The sequence below is a fragment of the Taudactylus pleione genome, unplaced genomic scaffold, assembly GCF_031769625.1.
Source record: "Taudactylus pleione unplaced genomic scaffold, aTauple2 ptg000671l, whole genome shotgun sequence".
Classification (NCBI taxonomy): Eukaryota; Metazoa; Chordata; class Amphibia; order Anura; family Myobatrachidae; genus Taudactylus; species Taudactylus pleione.
Genome location: NW_028285073.1, coordinates 6,533,856 through 6,560,795, shown reverse-complemented (window position 1 = coordinate 6,560,795; position 26,940 = coordinate 6,533,856). Strand labels below are relative to the sequence as shown.

Sequence of the window (26,940 nt, the reverse complement as noted above, 5' to 3'; positions counted from 1 at the left end):
CGCTATTAGTCCACAATCAGCTCCCTCCCAGAAGGCTGGAGCTGATTGTCGGCAAGTATGTGCGGGGGCTTACCTGAAAAATCGTGAGCCTCCCGCGAAAACCGGGAGGGTAGGCATGTATGCCCTTAGTTATCTTTTCCTGACGGGACTGTGGGCCTGATTCAGAGATGGGTCGCTAACGCTGATGTGACTGCGTCTTTGTACGCAACAGCTTTGTGAAAATAGGCAAATGTCACAGTCGCCGGGATTGGTGTTGAGTCGCCCACCAGCGGCTTCGCAGATTCGCTTGCGTACAAAGGAACAGTCATTGAATGCACGTCGGAAGATCATCGGACCTCTGAGTAAGCCGACGGTCGCGCAGGATGGCAGAGGGAACTAAGACGCCGGGAACCTTAACAATTGCGGATGGCGGTCGTAGTCACAGGCAGTGACTCGCCCCAAAACGGTCATCTCTGCATTTCAGTCACCACTCACCCATTACCTCTCCCAAATGGTCCCTGTCTGTCAATCACTTTGCAAATAAATCCTATCGGCGTCCGATCGCGGAGCATGCACAGCTGAAAAAAAAATAGGCCATTGCCTCCATCTCTCACTCAGGCCCTGTGGCATTGCTGCGCCTAGATATGGAAAGCAATATTATGGAGCATGTATGGCCTTATGTTATTTTCAGCGCACATTGGAACATCCGCAAGCACTGCCTTGAAAATATACAGAATAAACAATGGTTATCTATACAAATAATAGCAAAGTATCTTACTGTATATCAGGGAATACCAGACAAAAGGCCTGATTCATCGCGGATCGCAATTGCAACAGCGTACGCAGATCGGCCAATGGTGCGCATGCGTGTGCAGGTTAGGATTGTGATAGCACTGCAATCACGCACGCAGATAGAAAGCCATCGTAGATCAAGGAATTTGACATCAGCGTTTGGGGGTAATGACCTGGGAGTGGTCGGTGAAACACAGGCGTGCCTGTCCGTTGAAACGCCGTTACATGGGCATGTATAAATAGCCACTGCGACGGCATACGCAGCTTGTGTCCTCACTGCGTGCGACGAGACTTGCCATTTCTGAGACAGGTCAAACCTGCTGTAATTCTGCGTGAGGGTCCGATGTTACTGGATGTTACCGATGTATACGCAGGACTGCGAGGTCTTACGGATGTGAGAAAGCGGTAGTGGCCGTCTCTATGCTGGCTGAGCGGTTGCAAACATTAACATATTTTCGCAGCAGAACTTCGTGCGTAATCGCAGCTGTCATCGCAATAGCGATCCGTCATGAATCAGGCGCAAAGATCAGTCCTGCTTTGCATGTATCTGTGTTAGCTTTTCGGATTATATTTATTATAGTTTTACAGTAGTATTCAGCCAGAGAACCTTGGTGATAGAACTCTTCACCATCTATGGTGATATTTGTCCTCGTATGTCCATAGTGTTTCTGCTCTCAGTATTACACTCTCGATGTGTCCGTTTTGTCCGTCATTCACAGTCACAAACTCTTATACAGTATTTCTTCATAGAATAAAACATTGTCTGTTATGTTCACAGTGTTTGGTCTCAAGGTCTGCAGAAAAAAAGACAAGTATTAAAAGAAACCTAATATAGCTGTATAATTATTTGTGGCGAAAATAATTACATATATTTGCTGTGTTAAACCTAAAGTAGGGAGAAAATCCACCTCCTGTCAGAGGTGTGCGCTAGCTGCACGCAAGGCCGATAAGCACGACATTGGCCGATGTTGGAAATACTGCGCCTGTGTCCGAGTCCCAGTATGCAGTCCTCCGTATAATTTATGACGTCTCTCCCATCACCCGCTGTGGAGGGAGCCGGAAGACGGAGCTCATGAGTGAGCTCCAGCCGGCTCCCTCCGTGGACGACGCAGCAGCCAATGAGAGTCTGTCTGACTCTCACTGGCTGGCTGCTATAACAAACAGACAGCCGTCTCTGGCGGCTGTGTGTTTGTGACTGTATAGGGCGGACCGGTCTCACTGCGGTCTGCCTTACACTTGGGGCCCGGGGGACTAGCGGGGCTAATTCAAGCCCCTTGGGTAGTCCACCCATTGGCTGCTGGTGGCACTGCCGGACGGCGCCCCTGGCGAGTGCCATCCTGGCCAATGGGTAGATATGCCCCTGCTCTGTGCATCCACAATTTGTGTGCTTCATAAATTACTTTTTGTGTTTACAGTAAGGTAGATTCAAGGCAGACAGTGTATTGCAGAAAAATGTGGGTTCTTCACATATGTCCAAACAGGATACATATGTTGTCAGTGGTTATAATGTCCACATACATTATTACCCATTTAGGTCACTGACTCACTTATTCGCCCCTGGCTACCTTTGGGCAGTAGTCATGGGCACAGTGATTCAGTGTACTGAGTTAAGCCACATGGCAGAGTCTCGGGACACTGCTCTTTTAGATACAGTAGAGCAGTAGGAAGCAGGTGAGCCGCCCCCCAGCACTGCAGATCATACTTCTGAACTGACTCTCATTATGCCGTGTTAATAACCGGGTGCCTACAAACCTAATCAAACATTACAAGCAAAGGATATGGAATAAAACTGTTACGTTTATTTTTGAGAAATATAAACAACAACACTACACTGAACTCTAAATGTGATCTTGAGTTGTTAAAAATTGTACAGGAACACAGCGGCAGTGGTTATACGAACTAGAATGCATTTATTCAAAAGTAGCAAAACTCATACAGTTTCAATACTCAGAACGACCAGCAAGTGGCAGCATAGACGTAAATATATCACATCAAGTCATCACAGTAAACTATAAAAAACAAAATGCATCCATCATTTTTGTATAGAACATCATTGTCAATATGGAATAATGCATTATTTAGCCTCTGGTTTTATTGCCTAGAGATGCTGAATCTGGCAGATTACTGTATGAGTTTATCATCATTTATTCCATTTTAAACATGTTTTATAAATAAATCATTTTTTTTTATTTCACGTTCTGCTCCTCTTCCTTTAATAATACTTAGATTTTTGGTTACCATGCACATTCCCTAGTACATGAGTACACTTGCATGGTAGTTTAGATAGAGTACTATATTGTTGATTTGTTCTTATTATTAATGAACACTAAAGCTGGGTATACACTGGAGCAACGTGCATTTGTTCCGACATCGGAATGAATGCCATTGAATGGGGATTGCCCATAAACGCATTAATTAACGACGGAACGATCACTGTTGTGTCCTTCACTAACTTACTAAAGGTCACTAGCGATATTGCTAGGTTTGATGTGCACCACATGAAACTTAGCGACCGTACACACTAAGCGATGTAGACGATTCGTCGTTACAATACGGAAAATAACACTTACTGTATACTTACTTAACACTTACTGTATATGACCAGCGGCGGCTCCTTGCCTGTCTGGCCGGGGGGGTCTGCATTGCACATCGTCCTTCTCCTCCCTTGCCATCCCGGTGATTGACAGCTGATGTCATAGAGAGGTGGAGCTTAAGTCCTGCAGTCGTGGGGGCATGGCCTAAATCAGGGGGCAAGGCATAAGCCCGGACCTGCTGCTAGGCTAGCAGACAGGCTGGCTTTTAGGGGCTGCACTAGCTGCAGCCCCTATGAGTCATATAGGGCTGCCGTTATAGCAGGGGGAGCCCTCTCTCTGCTGTTGCAGTTCGGACTGACAGTCCCAGGGGGAGAAAACACCTCCCCTGGAACTGCCTGTCTGGCTGTGATCAGCAGGGTAGTGCTTCCAATGAGAAGTCATTACCACTGCTGCTAGCCTAGGCAGTGCCTGCAAGTGGTGGATTTTACTGGGGGGGCTGCTACACTTATGCTTTGCAGCCAGACAGCTTACTATTGAGCTATCTTCTGTTACAAGGGAAGCCTGTAAATTCTAACTATATCAAACTACTTTAGATTCTCCTTAATTTAAAATATATTAATAATAGATGGGATTTCAAGCTGTCTCTTCAAGCTTTGCAGGCAGTCACCTTATCAATTGAGCCACCTGCTACTATAGAGAAATCCTGTAAATTCTAACTATATTAAGCTACTACACATTCTTATTAATCTAAAATACAGTCAGGTAGCAGGTGGCAACGCCCATTTTTGACGCACGTGCCACAAACACAAACAGTCATAGTTGGGACTCGAACTTAGCATCTTCATGCTTTGCAATCAGCCAGCTTACCAATTGAGCCACCTCCTAGTACCGTAAAAGCCTGTGAATTCTAACTACAGATGTAGCCACGCTCATCTATGCTGCGATGCGAGCATGGATGGCGCAAGTAGCGTGCATGTGGCTATGGCGTGCACATGCATACGCACGCGCACACCATAGACTTCAATGGGGTAATCGCCGGCTGCCAGTGCTCGCAGCCTGGCGATTGCTGCGCTATACCGCGATGCGTGCGCACGTGCGGGCGATTCGTGGCAACGATGAGGCTGGCTACATCTGTATATCAAGCTACTACACACTCTTATTAATCTAAAATACAGTCATAGGTTGGAATAGAACTGAACACCTTCATGCTTTGCAGTCAGTCACCATATCAATTGCGCCACCTGCTAGTACAGTGAAATCCTGTGAATTCTAATTGTCTCAGGCTAATATACATTCTTATTAATCTAAAATACAGTCAGGTAGCAACGCCCATTTTTGATGCGCGCGCCAAAGGGGGGGCTCAATGTTTTCTTTTTGCCCTGGGTGCCAAATACTCTAGTTAACCCTCTAGTTGTTAACCACCAATGGTTGATGGAAATCCATATCTCAGTTTCTAATGGAGGCCATAACTGTGAATATGCGATGTGGCAACACTAACAGTAAGACAATAGCATTTTATTCTATAAATAAATTATTCTTCTTGTAAGCTTTACTCCATCTAAGTTTTACTGTATTGCAGGACAAGTACACATTGTTGGCGATTGCTTTACTTACGAATATCTTCCCATTTTTCTGACTATTAAGATGATGATCATAGCACTGACTCCCATCACAGACACAATGCCGGCTACTATTCCAATCAGTCTGCCCAAATCCAGGCCATCTGCCAAATAATAATAAATAAGATTTGTTATTGAGAATTCATGTAACAGGGTAATTAAACATTAGTACTTACATTTAGCATATTTAAGGAGGTTTGGGTAGAACAATAATTGTAAACTGATAGTCACCATCATTTTCAGCAATACACAGGAGGTTTTTTGTGGAAGAAATGACAGGTGCTTGCAGTTCCAACATTTAAAGATTAAAAAAACCCAAATCCCTGCAGTACTACTTGTAACCAACAGGTGGTGCAATGCAGAGACTTTCCACTTTCTACTCAAACTGTGGCCCTGATTCAGAGCCGGATGCTCTGACAGAGCGCTCGCTCTGAATCAGGGCCATCCCTACTTTTTGGAGCGGCTTCCTGGCCGCTCGCATAGCTGTGGGTGACCACCCACAGCTATAGCGAGCGGACAAAATGATGGTCGCGATGGTCAACATTATATAAGAGGCACAACATTATATAAGAGGGACATTATATAAGAGGCACTGCATAGGGGGGACCACTACTGGGGGCATTATAGAAGGGGCACTGAATAGGTGGAACCACTGCTGGGAGCATTATATAAGGGGCACTGCATAGGGGGGACCACTACTGGGGGCATTATATAAGGGGGGCCATTACTGGGGGCACTGCATAGGGGGGCCACTACTGGGGGGCACTGCATAGGGGGTAACTACTACTGGGGGCACTATATAAGGGGCACTACTGGGGCCACTGCATAGCGTGGATCACTACTGGGGGCACTGCATAGGGGGACTACTACTGCAGACATTGCATAGGGAGGACTACTACTGGGGGCACAATATAAGAGGCACTGCATAGGGAGGACTGGAGGCATAGGGAGGACTACTACTGAGGACACTATATAAAGGGCACTGCATTGGGTGTACCACCACTTGGGGAACTGCATAGGGGGGACTACAACTGGGGCACTGCATAGGGTGGACCACTACTGGGGGCAGGGGCACTACTGGGAGCACTGCATAAGGGGGAGCGCTGCTGGGGGCACTGTATATGGGGCACTACTGGGAGCACTACATAGGGGGACCACTACTGGGGGCACTGCATAGGAGGACCACTATTAGCGGCACTGTATAATGGGCATTATTTGGGGCACATTATAAGTGGTACTACTGAGGGCACTGTATAAGGGTCACTGTATAAGGGTGCATTACTGGGGGCACTGTATAAGGGTGCACTACTGGGGTTAGGGGCTCTTCTACAGGGGGCACTGCATAAAGGGCACTGCTACTGGGGACATTGCATAAGGAGCACTACTACAGTGGGCATTGCAAGAGGGGCACTACTACTTGGGCATTAAGGTGCATATGGAATGGAAAGGAATATTCCCAGATTGACGAGAAACGGTGGTGTGTCATGATGCCACGCCCCCTTTTTCAGCGCACGCACACCTTCTTGGAGGGGGGGGTTCCATTTTTTTACTTGCTCCAAATACCCTAGTTACACCACTGCTAGTCAAACATGGGCATGTTGCAAGAGTTTTATGGGCATGTCGCAACCAGCTGCGTCCTGTACATACTAACTGTCCCCGGCGGCTTACGTCCAACTGACATTCTGAGCATCCACAGGGCTACGGAGAAGTTCGATGGCATGACCAGTGGTGTGACTTGTTTGCCAGCGGCGGATTATAGCTGCAACTGGTGAGCGTCTCTGTATAAATTACAGAGGCTGCGGTATTAGCATACCTTCTCAATACCACTGCATAGAAAGGCGCAGCCGCGACGGGATTAGCGACCACCTCTAAATTCAAAATGCGGCTTGAAGCAATATACTTCACTCTGATTGTGGACTGCGCAGCCCCTGCATATTGTCAGCATCATCACAATTATTAGGTGCAAAAAGTAAACCGTGTCATACCCTCAGGGTCTTCTATAACTACTACATATGTTGAATTGTCTGCGGTTTGTGTAGCAGTTTCCACTGTAAATAATCCTTCTGTGCTGCTCTGATATAGAGTTGTCCCACTTACTTCTGCCACAGGGGTCTAAATAAAAGGTCATAAAAAAACAGTATTAGAATCGACCCTGGGAATAATCTACAATGTAAAAGGAAAATACAGTCTTTCTAGTTTTGAGACAGTTTACAAAAATAATTTACATTCTTTTCAGGCTTCATCAAATTTGGATTTTCCCTAACAGGTCATTAGATTACAATCAGGACTTGTCCGAATAGTGGGGGTCTTGCATGTAGACTGGTAGCAGACTGTCCGTGATTGACAGTCTCCTGCCGTTTGTGGGCAGGGAGGGGGCGGCGATGGCCTTTCGTTTCCCAAAACAGAGGCGTGTCACCGCCGTTGGGGGGGAGGGAAGAAGCCAGGATCTCTGTCACCTGGCGGATATTTCCTGGCTTCTCCCTCTCATCTGCGGCAGCTGGCTGTGTGACCCCATGGGTCACCTCAGCCGGCCGATGTTCTGCAGAGTATCCGATGCTGCGTTGGACAACGCAGCTCGTATTCGTAATGCAGCAGGAGGCATGATGCCACCTGCTGCATTACCATATCAGCACAGACGGAATTGCAAAGCTGCTTGCAAGCAGCTCTGCAATTCCGTCCGAAGCTGAATAAGGACCAGGGGGCCTGATTCAGAGCCGCTTGCTAAGATGCATACTTTCGAATAATTTGTATGCAAATTGCGTAGGCAGTGCAACCGCACAGCAATGCATTAGCACGCCCAGTATTTCTTAGAGACCATCACATAGTGTATGCAGACACCCAACAGCCTGTCTTAAGATGCTCACTTGTGCACGTCATGTCCAGGAAGTGTAAGCAACCATCGGATGCTATCACAGCGCTTGAGGTTGACCATACCCTGCCTCAAGCACTTCAATGTAAAAATAAGCCAGGTGACGTGTACTATGATGCTGTCTTATAATTACGCACACCTCTAAAACGCCGATGAGATGCTCAGGCACGCCTGCGTTTGCACCTCCACTCTCTCGTTTTTAATGGTCAGCCTTTTACCACCTACAAACGGCTTCCCGTGTCACTCACTCTGCTGGGCTGTCTATGTGCAGCGAGCGAACGCATTGTGAACTTTCGCTAAGGTATGCGCATGCGCACAATGCATATACACTGCACACCATCGGCAGCAGCAAGAGTATGCATCTTAGCGAGCGGGTCTGAATCAGTCCCAGTGTCCCTTGGTGATATCCAGTAGCGGCTCCAGAGGTGGGGCTGCAGCGCAGTTCAAAATTCAAATAGGGGAGTCACCCCAACTGTCATTTCACACGCTGCCAAACACTGCTGACAGGGACTCACTGGCAGTTGGTGTGACTCCCCTATTTCATTTTGAACTGTGCTGGAGCCTCCACTGGTGATACCTAAGTATAATAGTTGGCTTTCAATATATACGAGTCACCAGTGCAGAAAATCATATCTCCCAGCGTTATACTGTAAATGGGAAGGTTGTACCCGCTTTCAGCAAACCATGACCCAATCCTTCCAATCTACACATACATTCATCCAAACCATGCGCATTTTGGGCAAGATCATGTCTGTTTTTGTCAGGTCACACCCAATATGGCTACAGGAAATCTGGACTGTCCTTTGAATATTAGGACTGCCTGATTCAATCAGAAGCAATATGATTGCAGTGATGAAGAATATGTTTTTGTCCCACGTTCCCAAATTTCAATAGGGTTTAGTGGTCACTGCGCCTGATTCAGAGCTGTATGTCGCTAACCTGATGGTTTGCGCACATCTCCGATGGTGGGAGGACTGCGGATGTGCAGGAAGTGTACTAGTCATGTGCAGCCCCCCATCTGCTCGCAGATCCTCCCAGCCGCAGCCTGATTGACAGACTGCGGCATTTGGGAGGTGGAGTGGTGGCGTAACTTGGGCTGCGTTTTAGATGGGCGGAATTGCACATGCGCTTATGTGCGGCTCTGCAATTCCGTCCATCTCTGGATCAGGCCCTCAAATAAGAAATGTTGTCATTCCTTAATAAGAGACACTTCCACTCTTGGTATGTATGAAATAAAATACCTGAGTTTGTGGTTCAGATGAATTTTCAAAGGACCCTTCTGTCACATCCATGGTTTCTGCTTCAATATCCGGCAACACTGTAACTAGAAAGGCAAAAACAGCTTTGTAATAAAATATCTGTACAGGTATACTGGGAAATTTAATTCAGGATTGTCAAAGAGCAGGTGACTCTTCAGACTTGCTTAGTTCCATATAAAAACTGTACAGCCCAATACGCCATGCGGCGCAAGGCGCCTGGGGTGTGTGAGCTGCACTAAGCGTTATAGTGTAGCGACTTTTTAAAAAATTTGTGTCTTATTTATACCGCGGACATAACAAAACACCACTCAGTCTGCATCAGAGGCGCTGGGCTGCGACCTTAACCGCACAGGAATTAGGTCCTCATTCAGAGGCGGTCGCAAGAAGCGATCACTCGTTCTGAATGAGGGCGGCTGCTTCTATTTTTAAGTGCGGCATCCTGGTCGCTAGCTAAGCTGTGGGTTACCACTCACAGCTTAGCGACCAACCAGGGTGATGGTCGCGATGGTCAAGACCATCGCAACCATCGGGGCTTGCGACGAGACCCTAAGGTTGATCGAGCAGGAAGCTCCCCACTGACATCACTGCTGATGTCAGTGCGGCCGCCCACAAAACGGTAGGCGTTCCTTTTGTGAAACCACCCCCCCGCCCCGCCTACAAAACGGGCCGAGCTGTCGATCAACATCTACAGCCGGCCATTTTGTAGTGATCTCCGGAGCAGTGCGGCAGCTGCGCGTGCGCAGGGCCTAACCATCGACCCGGTTGCGAGCGCTAGGGGCACTGCTGGGTGGGGCTACTACTAGGGGCACTGCTGGGTGGACTACTACAGGGGGCACTACATAGGTGTGGTTACTGCTGGGGGCTCTGCTGGGGGTGCTACTACTAGGGGTACTGCTGGGGGGGACTGCTACTGGGGGCACTGCACTGGTGGGACCACTACTGGGGGCACTGTATAGGGAGGGATTACTGCTGGGGGGCTACTATTAGGGGCACTTCTGGGTGGACTTCTACTGGGGGCACTGCTGGGGGGACTAGTACTGGGGGCACTGCACTGGTGGGACCGCTACTGGGGGCACTGCATGGGGGGGATTACTGCTGGGGCACTGCTGGGGGGGGGAGTACTACTAGGGGCACTGCTGGGGGAGGGCTACTACTGTGGGGATTACTACTGGGGGCACTGCTGGGGGGAGACTACTACTGGGAGCACTGCATCAGGGGGATTACTACTGGGGGCACTGCATAGGGAAGGTTACTAATGGGGGACTGCACTGGTGGGACCACTACTGGGGGCACTGCATAGGGAGGGATTACTGCTGGGGCACTGCTGGGGGGGACTACTACTAGGGGCACTGCTGGGGGAGGGCTACTACTGTGGGGATTACTACTGGGGGCACTCCTGGGGGGAGACTACTACTGGGAGCACTGCATCAGGGGGACCACTACTGGGGGCACTGCATAGGGAAGGTTACTAATAGGGGCACTATATAAGGGGCACTGCATAGGTGGGGGACTACTACTGGGGGCACTGCATAGGGTGGCCACTACTGGGGGCACTATATAAGGGGCACTTCTGAGGGCACTTTATAAGGGGCACTATATTGGGGCACTGCATGGAGGGACCACTACTGGGGGCATTGCATAGGGGAGCCACTACTGTGGGCACTGTATAAGGACTTGTATAGCTATCGGGGGGGGGCGTAAGGCTGAAGAAATACTTAGGATGCCAAGAAATCTTGCACCGGCCCTGCCTGGATTTTCCATAAAGAGGGCCTTGTATGTGCTAACGTGTACCAGTATTGCTTTAAAACTTTATTTATATGACTAACAAAAGTTTAACATTGTCTCCTAGACTTCAACATGTGCTTTTAGTCGTTGAATTAGGGGTCTTTTTTTTTTTTTTTTTTTACTAAGCCTTGGATGGAGATTAAGGGCCTGATTCAGAGCCGCTCGCTCTGAATCAGGGCGGCCGCATGTTTTTTTAAATACGGCCTCCCACGGTCACCCACAGCTATGCGAGCGGCCAGGTGATGGTCGTGATGGTCGCAACCATCGCGACCATCGAGCTTGCGACGAGACCCTTGTGGTCGGGTTTCGTTCCCGCAAGCCCTAGTGAGCTTCCAGCTCTAATAGAGCCGGAAGCTCACCACTGACATTACTCGTGATGTCAGTGGGGCCGCCCCCAAACGGCAGGCGTTCCTTCGGGAACGTCTCCATTTGGCAAGCCGCCCCCCCCGACCCGCCTACCAAATGCGAGCGCCGGAGCGAGTGCTTTCTTGCTTGCCCCGGGGATCGAGCACGCGCAGTGCGCACGCCGCGAGTGCGCACTGCCTAACAATCAACCCACTTGCGAGCGCATAGAGCTTGCGAGCAGGTCTGAATCAGGCCATAAGTGAACAGAGATAAAGTACCAACCGATCAGCTCATAACTGTCATTTTTCAAACACATACTGTGACATGGCAGTTAGGAGCTAATTGGTTGGGACTTTGGCTCATTCTGAATGTGGGCGGCTGCTTGTATTTTGAAGTGTGGCCTCCTGGTTGCTAGCTAAGCTGTGAGTTACCACCCAAAGCTTTAGTGACCGACCAGGTTGATGGTCTCGATGGTCAAGACCATCGCAACCATCAGGGCTTGCGACGAGACCCTAAGGTTGGGTCTCGGCAACCGCAAGCCCCAGGGTGCTTCCTGCTCTGGCGAGCAGGAAGCTCCCCACTGATATCACTGCTGATGTCAGTGCGGCCACCCACAAAACGGCAGGCGTTCCTTAAGGAACGCCTCTGTTTGTGAAACCACCCCCACACCACGCCAACAAAACGGGGCTAGCTGTCGATCAACATCGACAGCTGCCCCTTTTGTAGTGAGCTCCGGAGCGAGAGAATTCCTCTCTCGCTCTGGGGCTTGCACACGCGCAGTGCGCCCACTGCGCGTGGCATGGCCTGAACATCGACCCGCTTGCGAGCGTTCAGCACTTGCGAGCGGGTCTGAATGAGGTCCTTTATCTCAGTTTACTTTCTCTCCATCCAAGGATTAGTAAATAGACCCCTAAATATTTAAGAATGCAAATCTTATTTAGATTGCACCACAATATGGTTGACGTTTATACAGTACATTGAGAAAGTAGAATATCGTACAACAAACTTATTACTAGTGAGACACAGAAACTCCTGAAATGGATGTGCCAGGCTTATTTGTACATAGTTTACCTGATTCAGCAGCGGGAGCAATTCAGGTATTTACGCAGATCAAGATATTTGCCATTGGACATGCGTGTAATTCGCACTGCGAACGCATTGCGATTGCTTTGCGATTACATACACACACAGCATCCATTCGCAAAGTGACAGTCATGTGGTCAGCGTTTGGGGGTGGTAATGGGGGGGTGGTTAGATAAACGCAGGCGTGTCTGAGCGTTTAAATGCCATTTTATGGGCGTCCATAAATTAGCCATTGCATTCACAGCATGAAAGCTCTCAGCGTGTGAGGAAAGCTGCAGTGTTTGTGGCTAGTCAGACTAGTTGTATTTGCTGTGTGACTGCTTGATGTGCGTCGATGGTACCGATGTTTTTGCAGGTGTGCGACATTGGAGTGATATTAGTGATATGAGAAGGCAACAGTGGGCGTCTTTATGTCGGCTGTGCTTTGGCAGGCATTAACACCGGGGCATATCTAATGGGTGCAGAGTGTGCGGTGTGTAGTCCCGCATCGGCGGTAGCATCGCTGTACAAATCACCTTGAAAATGGCCGCATCGGCCATTTGCTTAGCGTTTTGCACAGTTGGAGTATGAAAATCACTGGAAAAATGGTTGCTGTGCCATTTCCCCAGTGACCTGCACATGCACAGTAGACTCTGAGCCCAGAGTGCTGTAGAGAGGAGGGGGCCATAGTCAAATGCAGAGGGGTTTCCATCTACCTGGAAACCCCCCTCCACAGCACACACCATGACCACAATAAAAATAGTAATATAATAGAATGTTACAAGTGCTACATGTTATTCTCAGTATCACAAATGAAATAATTAGCACTACCTGTGGATCTTTTCACATGTATCAGCTATTAATAAATAACCTGTGCATCAACTAGAAACCATGCACTGCATACATGCCTACTCTCCTGGGAATCGCGGGACGCTCCCGATTTTTCGGGTAACCCCCCGCGATCCTGGAAGAGTAGGCATATCTCCCACATCCCGCCCACTTCCTAGTGAAGTGGGCAGGATGGGGAGATTTTACCTGAAATTATCGGGTCCGTCGGGAAGGGGCGGGGCTAAATTAGGCAAATCGCGTCATTTAGCCCCCCCCTCCTCACGGACCCGCGAATCACGGGGGTTTCCTGTAAAGGGGGCGGGGCCTAATGCCATCTATCGTCTGGCCCCGCCCCCCGAAGAGGAGAGCAGCAGGTCCCCTCCTGCTGCTCCTGGAAAGCTGCCCAGCAAAGTAGGTAAGTATGATGCACTGTTAGGGATGTGCTACTATAGAGCCCAATATGTACATATATGTCCAGGGCAGTGCTAGGTTCCTCTGCTGCTCCCGGACTTGCTCTAATACTCTGGAATGGTGCCCACATCTAAAATACAAACATTCAGCTCAGGCAGGATGGTCCTACTGCCACATTTAATGGCTTACTGTGATCGCTGGTCCTGTATATGCTGGAATTATGACACACAATACACTTTGTATGACGCATATAATGGCTTACTGACTGTGATCGCTGGTCCTGTATATGCTGAAATTATGACACACAATACACTTTTGTATGACGCATATAATGGCTTACTGTGATCGCTGGTCCTGTATATGCCGGAATTATGACACAATACCCTTTGTATGACGCATAGTAAAAGCTGGATAAGTGCTAATTATGTCCTCTTCATGGACTGGCCACACTCACTCTAAAATCAAGCATTTGGAAACCCCCCTCTAGAAATCCTGCGTTTGCCACTGGGGGCCCTGGATGGAGTTTGCACACAGGCTTCCTCCTGTCTTAATATGCCCGCCTGTAGTAACCTATATTCGCAGCTGCATTCCGTGCGAAATCACAGTTGTGATCGCATTAGCGTTCATTCCTGAATCAGGCCCAGTGATCTATTGTACACAGTGATCCATTGACCATGTTTACAGAGGGCCAGATTCAGAGCCGCTCGTAAGCGGCCGCTCGTTCGCTCCGAGCGATGTTCGCACAACTGCACATGCGTATGGGTTGTAATACGCATGCGCGAACCAGTCATTGCGGTCGGAAATTGTGTGCTCGCAAAATAGCGAATGCCTGCTAATTTGAGTGACAGAATGAGGCGTTTGTGGGTGGTAACAGGGAAAGGTGCTTGAAAACGGGGAGTGGTGATCCGAACGCAGGCGTGCCAAATGGTCAAAATGGGCGTTTTAAGGGTGTGCATAATTAACAAAGCAGCGTCATCAGCCACGTCACTTGGCTGTCTTTTAGCCTGAACTGCTCGCATGATTGCGGTAGGAAAATGCTACCACAAGCACTGCGAGCAGTTCATACACCTTTCGATGTACTCGATTAATCTAATAAATAGTGGAGATGACGTATGATGCGAGCGGCCAGGGGGCGTTTTTAAAAAAATAGCGAGCGCATGTTTCGTTTGCTCCTTCAGACATAGAGGCGTCAACAGACCGCAAAGAGCGAGCGCTCTAAATATCCGGCCCCTTTTTCTGAACGAGCGAGCACAAATAGCATCCGGCTCTGAATCAGGCCCACAGTTCAGCAAATTTGATAGTTTGATGTACATACAGTACCCATCTTTATATGAATAGGGCTTTTAGTAAACTTAATACTGATGTAGCCATCTCACCAGTCAATTTATATAATAATAATAATAATAATAATAATAATAATAAGCAACTGTTCACCAACATCTATATAAAACACAGAGAACAATTAGGCCAATTGTCAGCCAGTATGTACAAAACGTTTACACGCTGTTTGCCAAGGTGAAGTCAGGTATTATTATGTGAATGAGAACATATCATTTATGTGTGTGGCTCACTCTGTATGCCAGGGAAGGCTGGAAAAAAAACATTTTCAGTTACAAGAATCCTTAGTTCCAGCAAACAAGTTATCCATTGACTGTATGTGTATGGTCAGTAACCGGGTGGGACAGAAATGACTATAATAAAAACTGTTTATATGTAAGTATAGAAGAAACAGTGATACATGTATACGCCGGTTGGGCTGTCAGTTATATTCCTCTAAACTATAAGATTTCATGAGCAGAGCCCTCCCTGCCCCCTGTCTCACTGCTGTATCTCTATCCTCAACCTCGTGTGTTCTTGTTCTATATTTATGTGCGGTTCTATGTGTATGACTTCTCTGTCCAATGCAGCAGAGTTTTGTATTGCCTTACAACTAAATTATGATTATCTGTTCTCCTCCATATATGGATCTTAGGGGCCTATTTGTGATCACTCAGAGGTCTGTTACACATAGATTATGCATGTTTTTAAATAATGGACCATTATTAGGGGTGTGGCGGACCCATATTCATCAAAGTCCAATAACGTTGAATGTGGGTACTGACGCCTGCTTATTTCTATGGGTAGGGGGTCTAGGTTGTGAATAGTAATCCGATCAGAACCCTCCACCCCCTCCAGTCTTGTGTCACCGGCATGTGTGAACTGAGCACTAACACTGCCTGGTCAGCCCCGGTTGTGTTAATTCCATTGCTACTAATTAGTGGCAAAATCAGCCTTGGTAGGCTTCCTGTGGATGACAGTTTTTCGGAGCAGCCGTCCCTACACCGGAGCAATATTGAATTGATTGTATTTTAGTACCGACAGCAACTCATGGCCCCAAATAATGAATAGGCCCCTTAGTGTTTCCTAATCACATCCTTCATTTTATTTACAATAACACATTAAGTTATGTTAGCCATGAAATATGTTGTGCCTAAATATTCCTATTATCTTGTGTCCTGATTGCTGTGAAATGTTTCCATAAACAATTTAGAGATCTTACCCACCAATCAGCTTCGGCTCCCAGCCTACATAGTAACAAAGACACAGAGAGGAAAAGAGTGGAGATATAAGGAAAGGATGGAACACTCAAAGGGCCTGATTCAGAGCTGAACGCTCTGACTAGAGCGCTCGCTCTGAATCAGGGCCCTCCTACCTTTTTTTGGAGCGATCCTCATGGACGCTCGCATAGCTGTGGGTGACCCTGCAGTAGGGTCTCGCTGCCGCAAGCACTGGAGTGATTTTGGCTCTATCAGAGCCAAAGTCACTCCCACTGACATCACTAGTGATGTCAGTGGGGCCGGCTTGAGACGGTAGGCGTTTCCATGGGAACGCCTCCGTCTGGCAGGCACGCCCCCGGCACGCCCACCAAAGGGGGCGTGCTGTCAATCAACATCAACAGCACGCCCCCTTTGGTGCGAGACCCGGAGCGATGGAGAGCCCGTCGCTCGCCGGGTCTCGCGCATGTGCACAATGGAGCTCCCTCCGTCGTGCGCATGCGCAGTGGGGGAACATCGACCCGCTTGCGAGCGTACTCACGAGCGGGTCTGAATGACCCCCAAAGTCAGCTGACAGGACAAGGAGTATAAGTAGATAGTAATACTCTTAAGGTGTGTACACACGGACAGATATATCGTTACGATATGAACGATAACGATATCGTTCAACGATATATCGTTCATATCATTCATTTTTATTCAGTGAGCGACCAGCGATGTGCGTTCCCGCATGAACGATAACGATATCTATGATCATCCATACACGCAGGTCAATCTGGACAATATCGTAAACTTTGCATGTTCAGAGATGTGGCAGGATGACTCACTGAAAGATATCTTTCAAGTCGTTGGTGGTACAGATCGCACCGTGTGTATGCACCTTTAGATTTGACAGTAAAGACATCATTACTGACCTTAGGGCAGTTTCTGAGGAGGGAATGAAAACCAGATTAATGTGTGTTTGGTTGAGAGATAGACACCTTGGAGGCAGAGGGGATGTGAGAGATAGGGCATTAGGTAGAGAATTCAGTGGAATAACAACTGTAATAGAATAACAATTATGGCCATTGGGGGGAGTACTGTGTGTCACTATTGGAAGGCAGTAGTAATATCAGCCACCAATAATAGCGGCTGTTGATTACTTGCATTTCTTTTCAGCTACTGGTGGTGTGCTTGGAATGATGATAGATAGTCTAAGGTGAAGTCATGAAACATGAAGCTGTCACTGTAGAAATCTTTACCATCAGTCAAAACTGCCCTTCACCATTTATCTTTACTGAGCTTCCCTCCTTTTTTGGTTCTAGTGAAGACTTTGAACTAGAGATGAGCAGTTCGGTTCTGCTGAAAACCGCACACACCCGAATACTGGGGTTTTGAGTCGAACCGAGCCCCAGGCTCGGGTCACTTTGATGTTTTGAGTAGAACCGAGACACAGCTCAGGCCTTCCTGCAAGTTCAGATCTCGGATCGAAAAACTAGAGATGAGCAATTCGGTTTTGCTGGAAACAAAACTGACTTGAACTTTGGGGCTTCAAGTTGAACCGAGTCCTGGCTCCGAATACTTTTTGGGTTCCAAATAGAACCGAGTCCCGGCTCCAGTCTTGGATTGCATGTAAACAGGTCCAAATAACATGAATTTATGTGTTATCAATTTTAAAGAAATCCAGATCCAAAACCAAAAAACTTGAGGGTGGTTTTGCTGAAACCAAAACCAAAACACACTGATGATTTAGAACCAAAACCAAAACAGGGGGGGTCTGCTCACATCTCTACTTTGAACATGATCATGTAGAATGACTGTTTCTTTATGATTATGGCAAGTATTAGTATTGGGGCTATTTACATCTTACTTTAGCCAAATTACTGCTAAGTACCATTGTCTACATAATTTTCTATAGGGACGGCGATCTGCAGTAATCTACCGAGAAGCTTAGCTTCATCTCTTATGCCTATACTTGCACATGTATGGCTTAATGTAGGCAAGCCAGTCCAAGTAAAAGTTTGATCATAAATAACCTCTAAAATAATACTCTTGCTGTGACATACAGTGAAAAGCAGTGACACTTTTCTGGGTTAAATTGCAAAGGGTCTCGAGTAGACCCCAATAATTGATTGGGGGCTATTTTGGTACTGTACACCTGTATTCACTAATGCCCCTTTTTATCACAATTTACATTTTTCATGCAAATGTGATCAGATATATTCACTGCTATTAGTATTACGATATTGAAAAATATTACCTGCATTTATCAAAAATACAGGTGATGCGAAGGAGCTTGTGAAAAAGCTCTGTCCCGGCAAATGCCTAGCAGCAAAGTGATAGCTACCTCCTTGGAGACAGAAACAGTTTAAATTACAGCTGCCACTGTTTTCCATTCCTGCAGCACTGTAATATACAGTGGGATTGCCCTTAGTCTGAGTCAGATACTCCAAAGCTTAAAATACACACTACAGTGCCATATGCTTGTGTAAAGTACAGTATGTACCTAATGTCAATCTTGTAAATTGCATAAAAATACTCATTTTGGGTCCAATTCAGAGGGGAGCTCTGGGCCTGATTCAGAGCCGCTCGTAAGCGGCCGCTCGTTCGCTCCGAGCGATGTTCGCACAACTGCGCATGCGTATGGGTTGTAATACGCATGTGCGAACCAGTCATTGCGGTCAGAAATTGTATGCTCGCAAAATAGCGAATGCCTGCTAAATTGAGTGACAGGATGAGGCGTTTGTGGGTGGTAACAGGGGAAGGTGCTTGAAAACGGGGAGTGGAGATCCGAACACAGGCGTGCCAAATGGTCAAAACGGGCGTTTTAAGGGTGTGCATAATTAACAAAACAGCGTCATCGACCACGTCACTTGGTTGTCTTTTAGCCTGAACTGCTCGCATGATTGCGGTAGGAAAATCCTACCACAAGCACTGCGAGCAGTTCATACGCCTTTCGATGTACTCGATTAATCTAATAAATAGCGGAGATGACGTAGGATGCGAGCGGCCAGGGGGCGTTTTTAAAAAAATAGCGAGCGCATGTTTCGTTCGCTCGTTCAGACATAGAGGCATCAGCAGACCGCAAAGAGCGAGCGCTCTATTTAAATAGCCGGACCCTTTTTCTGAACGAGCGAGCGCAAATAGCGTCCGGCTCTGAATCAGGCCCTCTATTGCGGCAAGGGATGCAAATGGACAATGTTTTGTCTGGGCATGAGCCTGAACCGCGCTGATCAGTGGTCACCACCAAGGAGCGCAGAATTAATTTATATGCAGAGATAGGTAATTTCACCGGGCATTTCTGGGAGGTAACAGTGCGCTGGGGTGCCATGGTAACTTTGCAGCAGATTAGCACTGCAGCCTAGTAGCGCATGCAGGGGTGGTTTCTGAGTACCCAGAAACTACCCACCCCAACAGAATAGAGAGCAGGCACCATTCTCCTTAAGCCCTGCCCCCTAGTAGCAAAAATACTGTGATTTGCGGGTCAGTTGGGAGGAGGCGGAGCCATTGTGACACGATTCCATCAGTGTCAGAGGTAAATGAAGAGATAGACATAGTCATGAAGCATAGTCAATTCTGAATCATTCGCGGCGGGGCCCTGTCCTACAGTATGTACTTTTTATTCTTGCTAAGCCAAGGATGGTGGATGCCAACATGTAATTAAACCCGGATGGACTCCTGGACATAGGTGAGCTATACATTGAAGAAAATGGGTTGTGTAGTGTTTTTATTTATACCGTAATAAAGGAATTGTTAAAACACTACTTTTTTTTTACAATTTTTTATAACATATACATAATTTATCCTTGTCGCACAATAAGTCCCAGCATGCCCTGGAAACCAGGGCATGCTGACACTTGTGGTTCCTCAACTGCTAGAATGGCCTGGCATCCACGGGTATGCTGGAGCTTGTAGTACTACAAGTGCCATTGTGCCTAGCATGAACTAGTGTGCCAGGGATAAATTATGCTCTATTCTAATTTTCTTCACAACCCAGATTTAGGACTCCCCTTAGAAAATATAACCCATAGCTGTCTTACCTAGGGTTGACTGTCAATTAATATTTTTTTTAACAGGTAAAGCAAGGTGATCGTCATCATCAATAATCTTGCACCAGGAGGAAGCAGCTGCAACAGGAAATATCTCTCCTATGAGACGTATCTGCGGCTTCTCCAACTCTACATGGCACGTAAGGTGTGCTAACAGGCCTTATTACACTATGTCAGCCCACCCCTTCTCCCCCCCGAATCCACCTCTGTAAGCAGAGCTGGATTAACAATCGGGCAGGCTGGACAGGCTCCCAGGGGCTCCCACACACTGGGGGGCCCCCAAACATAGCTATATCACCAGCATGGGTGGTGCTGTGGTATATGTGAAAAAGGGGTTTCCGTATGGCATAATGTGAACTGTACGCACTACAGTGTGTATAGCACATTTGTGGCATTTGGATGTAGTTACACATTATTGGGCTAATGCTGGGTTGCCTGCAAAGTAGTTGTCGGCAGCCGTGAAATCTGTTTTACTACTTTACGCTAATGCACACAGGAATTAGTTATTAATCCGTTCAAGGAATCATCAGTTCAACTAAATGCCATCAGTAGTATCTGCACTCAGGGCCATCTCTTCCATTGGGCTTGTTGGGCAGTTGCCCAAGGACCCGAAGCTTGTAGGGACCCGCCAACATGCCCCCTGCAGCCACGGCCAGTTGGTAAATTTGTGATATTTTTATAAGCCGGCCGCCAATGCACTGTATTCTGATCTAACCACACCAAGAGGTTAGCGTACCGTCTTTTTCTTTCAAATTAGCATTTTATTTTCTTCGCAGGCACAACAAAACACCACTCTAAGTATATTAGAGATGCTGGACTGTGACTTTAACCACACAGGAATTAGTTATTAACTAGAGACGAGCAGTTTGATTCTGCTGACAACTGAACACACCCGCTCTCTGGGGTTTTGAGTAGAACCAAGTTCCGTCTCGGGTCACTTTGGTGTTTCCAGTAGAACAGAGTCTCGGCTCGGGTCTTCCCTTAAATTCCAATCTTGTGTGTTTTGGATTGCATGTAAGTCACTCCCTGTTAATTCAGATGGCAATATCGGTTAATATTGGCTGGAAATGAATGTTATCGATGTTAATAATACTATAGGAACAAACACAGGTCAGAGTTACATGATTTTAGCTGTTTTTATCAATTTTTAAAGAAATTCAATACCAAAACTAAAACACTCGTGGTGGTTTTGCCAAAACTAAAACAAGCTGATGATTTAGAACCAAAATCAAGACGCAGGGGTCTATACACATCTCTATTATAAACATGTATACATTTGCGGCAAAGCACAACGGAATTTGGCGTGAGAAGAAGCAGCGGCCGCAGCATTGTAGCACTTTGTATACAGAGCCAGACTCATTCGCACACAGATGTACAAATGTCACACATCAAATTGATCAGTGCAGTCTAACAAAGTAGTATTGTCTCTTCCAGTTGTTTTATTTATGCAAATAAGCCCATTTTGAATGAAAAAAATGCACAGCGTGGCGGAATGGCCTGGACATGGTGCGCTGAGAGGGGCTATTTGTCACGACTAGAGCCAGCTAGTGTATGAGGACACATCTGTAGGTGCATATTTTGATCCATAACATCTAATTAGCAATTAACTTTTATCTGTCTTCTGCATGTTTTTCAATGACAGCAGGTTGTTAAAACTTAGCCTAAAAAACATATACAAGGTAACCTATGTATATATCAGGCGCAAAGTGAACACAATTAAAATATGGTTAACAGCTGTAATGCAGCTCCAAGTTAAAGTGCTGGGAACACTTATATAGCTATACACAACTAGTAAAATACAGAACAAGGGAGCGCATATAGAATAAAACAAATTTTGTTTAATATAACATGAAAACAAATCACTAATAGATAATAAAACAATAAAAGCAATAGAAACAATGTCTATAGACAATAAATGCCGCTGATTGGTCTCAAGTTTCCGGCACAGAATTGACACTTAGATAGTGAGATGTTCCAATTAGTATTATATTGTGGCAAATGTGCCAAATAGTTCACGTGCTCACTCTCCAAGGACTTAATCTCACCACCAATGTTGATGCCCAGCAATGTTTATCACAAGTGTCTGATGAAGCCGTTGGATACATAATGGAGAAATGCATTAAGATCTGTTTTGGACATTAATACCGGTCATCTGACTGTCCCTCAGGTTACTCAGGATGACTGGAAAATTCAGACTGCTGAAGGCAAAGACGCAGCCAATGGCTTCAGCATAACTAGCAAACTGGACATACACCCCCATTTTCTGTAATGCTGCCTGTTGTTGCCCCATCGCAGCATGTCAATCATACTGCTGCGTTTGGGTCACTGATAGCGTAATCGCAGCCCCGGATCTGCACATGCGCAGGTTAGCTTCTGCTCATGTGCCTTTGGGGGGCGGGGCCGGGTTTCTATGTCATTAGGCCCTGCCCCCACCACTGCAAACTGCTGCGAATCGCAGGAGCGCAATGAGGGGGCGGGGCCAAATTATGCATTTTCACGTTATTTAGCACCGCCCCTCCCTACGGAGCCAAGATTCACAGCAATTATACTGCATTTCCCGGCAATCATTTGCCCATCTTGCCCACTTCACTGGAAAGTAGGTGGGAAGCTGGAGATCTGGATACTCTTCCAGGGTTGCAGGGGACTCCCAGAAAATTCAGGACCCTCTCACAACTTCCAGAAGAGTAGGTAAGTATGGTGTATCACTGACTCTGGATGATGATGCATTTTGATGCCGGTCAAGTATGGTCACAAGCAGAGCCGTTACAAGACCTTTTGGTGCCATGTGCCAGAGAGAGCATTGGCACCCCTCCATTTTTTAAATAGGGACATAAGATGCACCTCACAATATTGTTTTCACCCATATTGGCCAAAGGATGCAGCAGCACAAATATGGTAGTTTAAAAGAATACAGCACATCTATGAGACATAGTGGCACCTGAAAAAGGGCCATGGCCTCCTGGGGAAGGGCCAGGGAAGAGATAGGAGATGCTGGGGATAGAATAAGAGGAAGCTACAACTGAGAATGATAATAAACAGGAAAATTTTGCAGGCCCAAACAGCGCCCCCTGCCCTGTGGTGCCCTGTGCCATGGCGCTGGTCGCACCACCCTAGTTACAGCCCTGGCCACAAGAGATGCCTCCCCTGTAAGGAGGTAGCTAATCATTTTTCATTGATGCCCAACACATCAATGGTTGTATGATTAATTTATTCAGCTAGTCAGTATATGCTTTTGTAAACAGCAACACCAGCCCTTTAAAGCATTCACCTGAGATGTTCTTCTAACATTTGTCGTCATTCCATAATGGGTCAGGCTTTATAACAGCAGGGTATTATTTCTGAGGTATAAACATAAACATTATGGGACCTCCAGTCCTTTCTGACACACCTGGTCCATGACACTGTAGAACTAAGTTGGTCCATATTTCTTGCATAGAGCTTTGTTGAAGTAGTGTGTCTGCAGTAGAAGAAGCAAGTAGAATTCCAGCGTCCCCCCTATATCTGATATATGGCTTTATTTTTGGTGTGTTTAATATGTAATTTATTGCGACTGCATCTCCAACGTCTGCTCTATAAGATTACTTTCACTTGTCCGACCTTTGCCACTGGCAGTTTATTTTACAAACAGATGTATATTTTGTATAGTGTCACATGAATGCCTTTCATTGTTTTACACTTTATTTCACTATTTAAACTGGACTTACAAAAGTTCAGCAGTGCACGTCGCCAACACTTTTGCATGAATGGGAATTATTCAGAATACACAACATAAAGACATTTATTTAACCATTCCTGGCATTCTTTATTTAACTTTCTCTATTGCCACATAATACTTACCGCTGTTCTTTTTTCCCTCTCAAACCTAAAGAGTGGTGCAGTGAAACACAGATAGGTATTTACTATTGATGTCCCAGAGGAATGATTGCCCAATCCAATTTGAATTTCCACCTCAAAGTTATTTTCAAAATGTAAGTGAATGAAGAACCCTCTTTAAATAGGATACAGAGTGTCTGTCTTCATGGAAAATACTTTCCTATGAAGTAGAATGTGTGTGTGTGCAAAGTATACATACACATATACAGTATAAGGGGTGGATTCAATTAGAGGTGAAAAGTCGCGGCCGGCGAAATACATTTGCCGCTGCAATCTTTTCGACTCATTCGCCTGTTTGGACGCAACTAGCGAAAAGTATATCTTATTTTGGGGATATCAGTCTGCACCCCATAATAGGCCTAACTGACCCTGGAAATCAATATAGAAGTGTATTAATAGCCCTAATAAAAGTATTTAGGGTTCGTAAAGTGAGTCAAAGAGCTGTTATATACATATTTGCATAAGTGTGGAAAAATGTTCTATAGCAATTTCTTTTGTGAAAAATAATTGCTATAGTTAAATTGGGGGTACATTTAAATGGGTGCTAGTATATATTTGGATATCTAAAGTGTTTTTTTTTTTTTTTTCAATTAAAAAGAACACCTGCTGCAGCCCCCTGCAATCCTAAAAACAAGTGTCCCATCCATACAGCCCCCCAAAATACCAGACCCAGTACTTTATACCCACTTTTAAACACTTTTTACATTTTCACCCCAAAAATTGTATGACTTTTTTAGGGGGAATTAAGATATGTATATTTTTTGCCTAATTAGTCATTGGTGGTGGTGGTGGGGGGTAAGGGGGTGTCCAAAGGGTTCTGAACCAAATCCCCACATTGTTAGTCAAAAATATGGATTTTTCACATCTTTTCTGATTTTCTCCTGCCTTTGGGTGGTGAAACTCTTTTGCCTCTTTTTGCCTATGAAGTTGTCGGGCATGCAAAAAAGTCCTGGAACTGAACAGGGCATGACGCGGGAATATGGCGAACAGCTCACATTTGCGAACGCTTTTTCCCTGATCGCGGCTTTTCGCCTCTAATTGAATCTGCCCCTATATCAGAGATGTGTTTTTGGCTTTGCATTCGGATTCATCTTCGTGTCTTGATTTTGCAAAACCACCCTCACGTGATTTGGTTTTGGATCTGTTTTTTAAAAAAAAACAACTAAAATTACGTTATTTTGACCTGTTAGCATGCAATCCAAAACCCGAGCATTTTTTTAAAATCCAAGTTCCGAACCGTGGGATGACCCGAACCGGGATTCGGTTCGACTTGGTACCCCAAAGTGATTCCGAACTCATACTCGTTTAGACTCGGAACCCCTGAATTCATTTTTTTGTTGTTTCTCTGAGAAACGGACCCGCACCTCTCTAATATATATACATATATTTATAACGAACAAGATAGTACACAAGTTCATTTCAGTCTCTGCCTTCGTGGATATATTAGACTGAGGTCTCTATCATACAAACTACCAGTCTGTTGGTCAGAAAATAACTCATGGCCAAAGTACTGTGAGCCAGCAATTCTACCGTATAAGGGACATATATTTTATAGACATTGTTATAAATGTGAAGCATTTCAAAAATAGCGTACCTATATTTCTCCTTTTTAATGAATTCATCCACAATCTCTTTTATTGTGTCACCTATTATTGTGTCCTTTGAGAAGAATTAAAAAAATTCTTAAAATTCAAATATACTTGTAGGTATGTAAAATATATATTTTATATATAATTTAATAAATATTGTCAAATGAAATTTTTTTTTTTTTTCATACAGTAAAGCATTATTTCATTAATTATCTCCTATTATCGCCATCCTGAGAAGCAAACATTTTCCATCAGCAACAGAGCTATTTGTCTTTCATAAATATACCACTCTATAAAAACCAATACGCAGATGACTTTAAAAGAGATGCTTTGGTCACAGGAAATAATTAGACGTTGGCTTAGATTTTTCTAAACTGAAGCTAAAAACATCAGTCAGAATCTGGCTGTTTTGACTCTTTTATTGCACAGTGACGAGTGCACCAGTTTTCCTAAATTTCCCATAATTATTATTTTTACCCCTAAAAAAACCTCCGTCTGTTTTGTCGCCTATAAAAAAAATACTAAAATTAAAAGGAAAAAACGATCCCAAATGTTTTTCATATCAGAGTTACTTATTGTAAACTTATATGTATTAGAATTTTTTTTTTTTATAAAGCACATTATATACTGTATACAACTTTAGTATAATTTGTCCCAGGTTTGTCAAAGTAATACATGTTACATGGGATAAAAAAAAAAATTAAATCTAACTATCATTAACATAAAAAACAGTTTTGAAGAACTTTCTTACCTTCTGCAGCCACTGCACTCAGCGTAAGGCCAGTTATCAGACAAAGGAAGCTCTGTAAACTGGTCATTTTCCTGTAGTATATGCTATCTGCGTCAGTAAGGTATAGGCAGCAATCCTTCAATAAGCAGAGACGGTGTTTCATGCAGTTACTGCTATAGCCACATTACTAGCTGGAAGTACAGGGTGAATGATTTTGTTGAGACGTTTGCTACTGGGGGTTGTCTGAGGTGGTCTTAGAGGCAAATGATCCTCCCAGTGAATGCTGTTTGGTCAGCAGTAAAATATGATCTCACTCTGGGATTATGGATCCAGGGCTACAGCTGCCAATAAGTCTTAATAACATGCTGCACTTTATTGAGGTGGTCCTGGTCCTACAGTACATGCTTTCATAATGTCCTCTTCATATTACTGAGACTTCAAGAAAACAGCACGTGGTTATGTGTGGGTTATATGTAAATAATGCCACAATTTGCTAAGGCCAGACCAGACAGGTGCAGTACCATGGCGTATATAAATTTGAAATTAGCATGCTGTGCTATGGCAAATGGAAATGCCGAACGAGTTGTGCAGTCCAGTGTGGAGGGAAATGCTTTTAGCATATGTGACATGGAGGAAAACACATTTATTGTGCTGTACGTACTTACTATGAGTGCTATGGTTATAAACATGCAATCAGCTTCTG

At 45.6% G+C, this 26,940-nt stretch overlaps 1 protein-coding gene across 1 annotated transcript; it reads right to left on the bottom strand.

Annotated features, from left to right (window-relative positions):
• On the bottom strand, positions 1–26,553 carry LOC148478213 (uncharacterized). Its single transcript, XM_088455783.1, has 5 exons — positions 26,259–26,553; positions 9,035–9,117; positions 6,910–7,036; positions 4,920–5,028; positions 1–1,565 (listed from the first exon to the last, which is right to left on the bottom strand). The coding sequence occupies exons 1-5, from the start codon at positions 26,398–26,400 to the stop codon at positions 1,559–1,561; spliced, it is 468 nt and encodes a 155-aa protein (XP_088311909.1). The 5' UTR covers positions 26,401–26,553; the 3' UTR covers positions 1–1,558.
• Positions 26,554–26,940: the final 387 nt, after the last annotated feature.

What these genes read in the sequence shown, in the direction of transcription:
- LOC148478213 (XM_088455783.1), bottom strand. Translation starts at nt 26,400, where the DNA reads ATGAAACACCGTCTCTGCTTATTGAAGGATTGCTGCCTATACCTTACT. An exon ending in CATCTGAACCACAAACTCAG is followed by an intron (nt 7,037 to 9,034) that starts GTATTTTATTTC and finishes CCTTTTATTTAG; the next exon opens with ACCCCTGTGGCAGAAGTAAG. An exon ending in AGTTATAGAAGACCCTGAGG is followed by an intron (nt 5,029 to 6,909) that starts GTATGACACGGT and finishes ATTATTTGGCAG; the next exon opens with ATGGCCTGGATTTGGGCAGA.